This window comes from Theobroma umbraticum, unplaced genomic scaffold, assembly GCF_002168275.2.
Source record: "Theobroma umbraticum cultivar Fairchild unplaced genomic scaffold, ASM216827v3 scaffold_228.0, whole genome shotgun sequence".
In the NCBI taxonomy this organism is placed as follows: Eukaryota; Viridiplantae; Streptophyta; class Magnoliopsida; order Malvales; family Malvaceae; genus Theobroma; species Theobroma umbraticum.
Window position 1 is genome coordinate 2,338,806 of NW_018397274.1, and position 713 is coordinate 2,339,518.

Sequence of the window (713 nt, forward strand, 5' to 3'; positions counted from 1 at the left end):
GAAAGTAAATATTGATCAAACTAAAGAACTCAACTTGTGTATCTGGCAAATTCTGGCAAGTCAAGAGCTTAAGCAAGTACCCAAAATCATAGCCACTATGGAAAGTAACCCAATGCACACTATCGTTCAAAACAATCCCTGAAGACATCAAAAGCTCACCAAACCTCATTGCATCAATACCCTTCTCATTGTTTTTCTTGAAATCAATTCCACTTTGCCTCAAAAGCTCAATGGAATCATTAGCAAACACATCCTCATTGACATTAAACTCGCAGAAATTGAATTGCCAAACGCAATACTTATCAGATCCACAAGTAGGCAAGTTTCCTTCCTCGTCGGAAAATGTAAGACCCAATTGAATCAACTTTAACATATCGACATTGTCTTTCAAAGTTTGGTAGTGGTAGTCATAGCTGTTCTTGAAATTGCCCACGGGGCGCAACACAACGCCTGGAAACTCGGTGTCCATGGCAACGAAGGGGTAGTCATCAACTATTTCACGAATCAAAGCGAATTCTTCCTCAAGGTTGTCGTTCCAGACCTCACGGATTTGGATTGAATCGCTCTTTGGCAACAAAGACATCACTTGAAAAACCAAAAAAGAAAAACGTAATTTCTTTTTCAACCAATAACTACCCCAGAAGACAAAGATTCCTAGATTACCACGAAAACCCCTACCAAGGAATCAATTTGCAAAACACCCAGATTGAATT

General features: G+C 39.4%; 1 protein-coding gene and 1 pseudogene across 2 annotated transcripts in view; both read right to left on the bottom strand.

The window, feature by feature from the left end:
* Nucleotides 1–707, bottom strand: part of LOC110427218 (putative CCR4-associated factor 1 homolog 7) — a 1,136-nt gene extending 429 nt beyond the window's left edge. The window contains exon 1 of the mRNA XM_021442693.1: nucleotides 1–707. This exon is cut by the window's left edge and continues 429 nt beyond it. Coding sequence (XP_021298368.1) covers nucleotides 1–583 — 583 coding nt within the window. The 5' untranslated portion in view covers nucleotides 584–707.
* The window catches only part of LOC110427216 (putative CCR4-associated factor 1 homolog 7 pseudogene), a 13,876-nt pseudogene that overhangs the window by 12,865 nt on the left and 298 nt on the right, over nucleotides 1–713 (bottom strand). The gene's annotated exons all lie outside the window — the stretch shown is intronic.